The following is a 3,817-nucleotide window of genomic DNA, read 5'->3' as shown; positions in this document are numbered from 1 at the left end:
TGCATTAATTAAAACATTGCTAAATAATTATTACATTTTTGTTCAAATGTACATTTTTGCTTTAAATTGTGCTATTTAAATTATATGGAGCTAGCTCTGCCACTGTAAACTAATACTAAAAAAGGAATAACTACAATCTAGTTTAAAGCGTGCATAAATAAATAGACAAAACTTAAAAAAAGTATAGAATTAGACTTTTTTTATGTGGAATTTAGAAAACTATATGAAAATAGCAAACTGGGGCTGGGATTCATAAACCAGGTCCGCCTCTATGTAAACTGCCTACCACAGGTAGGTCAATTTACGCTATTGCGAAAAAAGAAATGCAGAGACAGCTTTAGCTGCAATGAGGAGACCTCATTACTGGCTAATTTGCATGTCTCTGAATCACTTGGTTTCACCTCTGGTAATAAAAGAATTGTGAGATAGTTGCGTTTTCTGGTGACACAGGCATAGAGTAACACGTTGACGCAGGATGCATACCTCTCAACTGTCCAGAGACCTGTAGAAGGTCCCTGATGTCGTCTCATATCTGCTGCATTCCTTGTACCACTAAGGCTTACAGTCAGTAAATAATGCAAGACATTAGAATTTTATACTTTTAATTCTTTAGAAAATGAATGGTAATGCAAACCCTTTTGTTCTATTATCTATTTATGTAACTTTAGAGTAATTTTTAAAAGTTGTGCATGGTTTTGTCACATTTCCCCCGTTACTTTTGCGTAGTCTTGAAATCCTAAATGAGGGCACTGAAAGGTATGACAGGCACCCCACCAAACATGTGCACACTCATATTCAGCACACACACACACACACACACACACACACACACACACACACACACACACACACACACACACACACACACAGATCCACTTAACATTATACCTCCCATACACTTGATCAAACTCATAAACACACTCATCCATTCAACCACCTGCTCACACACGTTAACACGCCTGCACACACATACACCCAATCATTTGCAAACTGCAAGCTCGCAGTCATCCCAGTCCGTTCATACCCCTGCAGACAAGACACACCCACCCACCCACACTACCACACACATCTACACACTCTCAACCTTCCACCACCACCACTACCTCACTGATATAGTTCAGCAAACTTACCTGTAACCAGACCTATACCATTGACTTGAGTGGGAAACCACAGCATTTTGGCCATGTTAATTATCACATGTGGCCTTGATAAATGGCACATACACTTGACAGCATAAATCACTTACTGCAAGCATTTATGGGGGAGAGCATATGGCAGATTAGTATTAGGAACTCCAGTGGAATAACTTATTATCCCACAAGAAGGCTGTTGGGGCAGCCGACTATGAGGATTTTTTCACTCTTGGAAAATCACTGTTGTAAGCCTTTCTTTGTATCAGAAAAGGTTACTCTGGGGGGGAGGGGATTGGCTGGTCGTGGAAGGACTTACTACTCATAATAATCCTGTCTGAATCCTGACGTGAATGTGAACATGAGAATTGAAGTAATCAGTTTATTGTATGTACACATGTTCACTCTTTACAACAAAGTTCCTTATTATATGCTTTTTACTGTATTTGTATACACACACACACACACACACACACACACACACACACACACACACAGTACTTTGATATGTTTGAGCCTACCTAATTCTTAAAAGAAAATGCACCATGTGAACAAAGATGATTTTATAGTGACTTGAATGAATTCCTTTTACGCACGCATCCACAGAAATACCTTCTTTGGAGTATTGTATCAAATGTATAATATGTCTGTTATAAAGGTGGTAAAATATTCTGTTTCAACTTCATGCTGTACTGTTTCACATCAGATTCATAACATTACTAGTTATTTATGTGTCTGCAGTTAAAAGTAAAATTTCAGAGAGGTTCTTACTTGTTGCATTATTTTGTAAAATAGTTGTATTATATAAGGATGTATGCACATGTGTGTGTATTTGCATGTACACAGAGAGTCAGTCTGTTAACTTTTTTTTCTTTTTTCTTTTTCAATTCTTAGACATATCCTGAGGAACAGCATAAATGAATTTAATGCAAGCCTGGATCAATTTAACACAGACGTAAATGAGATTTCCTCCATAATTTTAAAAATAGCAGATTATTTGGATAAGTTTCACAAAGGAGCAACTGCTGTTAGTATATCTGGAAATGTAGTCAGTGCTGCAGGAGGAATAACAGCAGTTGTTGGAGCTTGTCTGGCTCCAGTTACTTTCGGTGCATCACTGATTGTGTCAATTGTAGGTATAAGTGTTTCTGCAATTGGAAGTGGTACTTCTGTTATTGCAAAAATAGCAGACTTTGCTAAAAACAAAAAGTCATGTAAAGAGGTTCAGAAAATGATAGAAGAAAATATCAAAAACCACACAGAAAGCTTACAAAACAAAGCTGAAAAAATCAAACCTGTCATTGTTAGATTATTGTACCTAAAATCAGTCCTGGATGAGGATAATGCTGGTTTATCAGATACATTAGATGTTGATGGTTTAGCAGCAGAGGCTTCCTTTGAATATTCTAGACTAGCAGGACTCTTAGGGAGTGCCAGAGCTGTTTCAGTAGGCTTGTCAACACTCAGTGGCATTGCCCAAGTAGCTACAGGGGTAGTTTCTGGATTGTTTCTTATACTAGATGCAATTTTTATAGCACAAGATGCCAAAGACTTGCACAGTGGTGCTAAAACGGACGCAGCAAAAAAAATGCGAGAAGCAGTAGACTGTTTTAACAACTATAGAAAAGAGCTACATTATTTCCAGTCATCTTGCAAAGAATTTTATGAACAGCTGTTAAATAGTAACTAATAATATATTAATGGGCAAATTGGCATCTGTTTATATGCTATATATAAATATATCCATATATATATATATATATATATATATATATATATATATATATATAATATATATATATATATATATATATATATATATATATACATATATTTAATAGCATGTACAAAATATATGCTAGACTACAAGACTAGGCAGTTTGTTTTGTTTTGATGTATGCAGCTTACACGGCAGTAATCATTGTTTGGCAGGAGGGGTACATGATCACGTAATCCAGGAAGTTCAGCGTCTGTAGGTAGTCTTCCTTAGTTCTATGTCTTTTTGTAAATAATGACACAGGATAATACTCAACAGCCCTTATTCAAATGATATTTCCTACATTTAAAGCTTAATTTGCAGTAATTTCAAAATGTATAATGTTAAATTAAGAAAAACATTTAAGTACAGTTCTAGAATTGTTTAAATCTTCATAAGAATTGAATGCAGCATGTGGGGTTAAAAAGCCAGTGCCTGGTTTTCTGAAACAACAATTCAGAGGCCATCTAACTACACTGAAAACCTTTAAGCTAAGTTCAGAAAAGAACTTTGACCATTCAATGAGAGATTAGAATGACTGAGTACACATAGCACAGTACACCTGTGCTTTTTCACTACATCTCTTCTGGCTAGAGACCCTCACATTTATGGCACCATTAAAATCAAAAGATTTGCATTCAGAATGCCTGAACTGATACCTAATTATATGCCTTTTCTCTAATGTATGGCTTAAAGCCAAAGGAAAAATGAAAACAAACAATTAGAGTTGGCAAGGAGAATAATAACAACATAACACCATCAGGAACACTGTGCTCAGAGCTTATTTACATATGTTTTTTATACATTTGCTTATATGTATGTATTAATATAATTTGTGAATAAAATAGAATCGGTTGCTTCAGGCAAACTATTTTAATTGATTAATTAAGCATATTTAGACATTGTTACAATACTGGATTTATAACCTGAT

At 35.4% G+C, this 3,817-nt stretch overlaps 1 protein-coding gene across 1 annotated transcript; it reads left to right on the top strand.

Annotated features, from left to right (window-relative positions):
* Nucleotides 1-2,024: 2,024 nt before the first annotated feature.
* On the top strand, nucleotides 2,025-2,872 carry LOC122801480 (the record flags this gene model as incomplete). Its single annotated transcript, XM_044070942.1, is given in 1 exon segment — nucleotides 2,025-2,872. A coding segment is annotated over 1 exon segment (796 nt), but the record flags the coding sequence as incomplete, so codon positions are not given.
* Between the last annotated feature and the right edge of the window lie 945 nt (nucleotides 2,873-3,817).

This window comes from Protopterus annectens, chromosome 1.part0, assembly GCF_019279795.1.
Source record: "Protopterus annectens isolate FY-2018-M chromosome 1.part0, PAN1.0, whole genome shotgun sequence".
NCBI lineage: Eukaryota > Metazoa > Chordata > Ceratodontiformes > Protopteridae > Protopterus > Protopterus annectens.
This window is presented reverse-complemented; position numbering and strand designations above follow the sequence as displayed.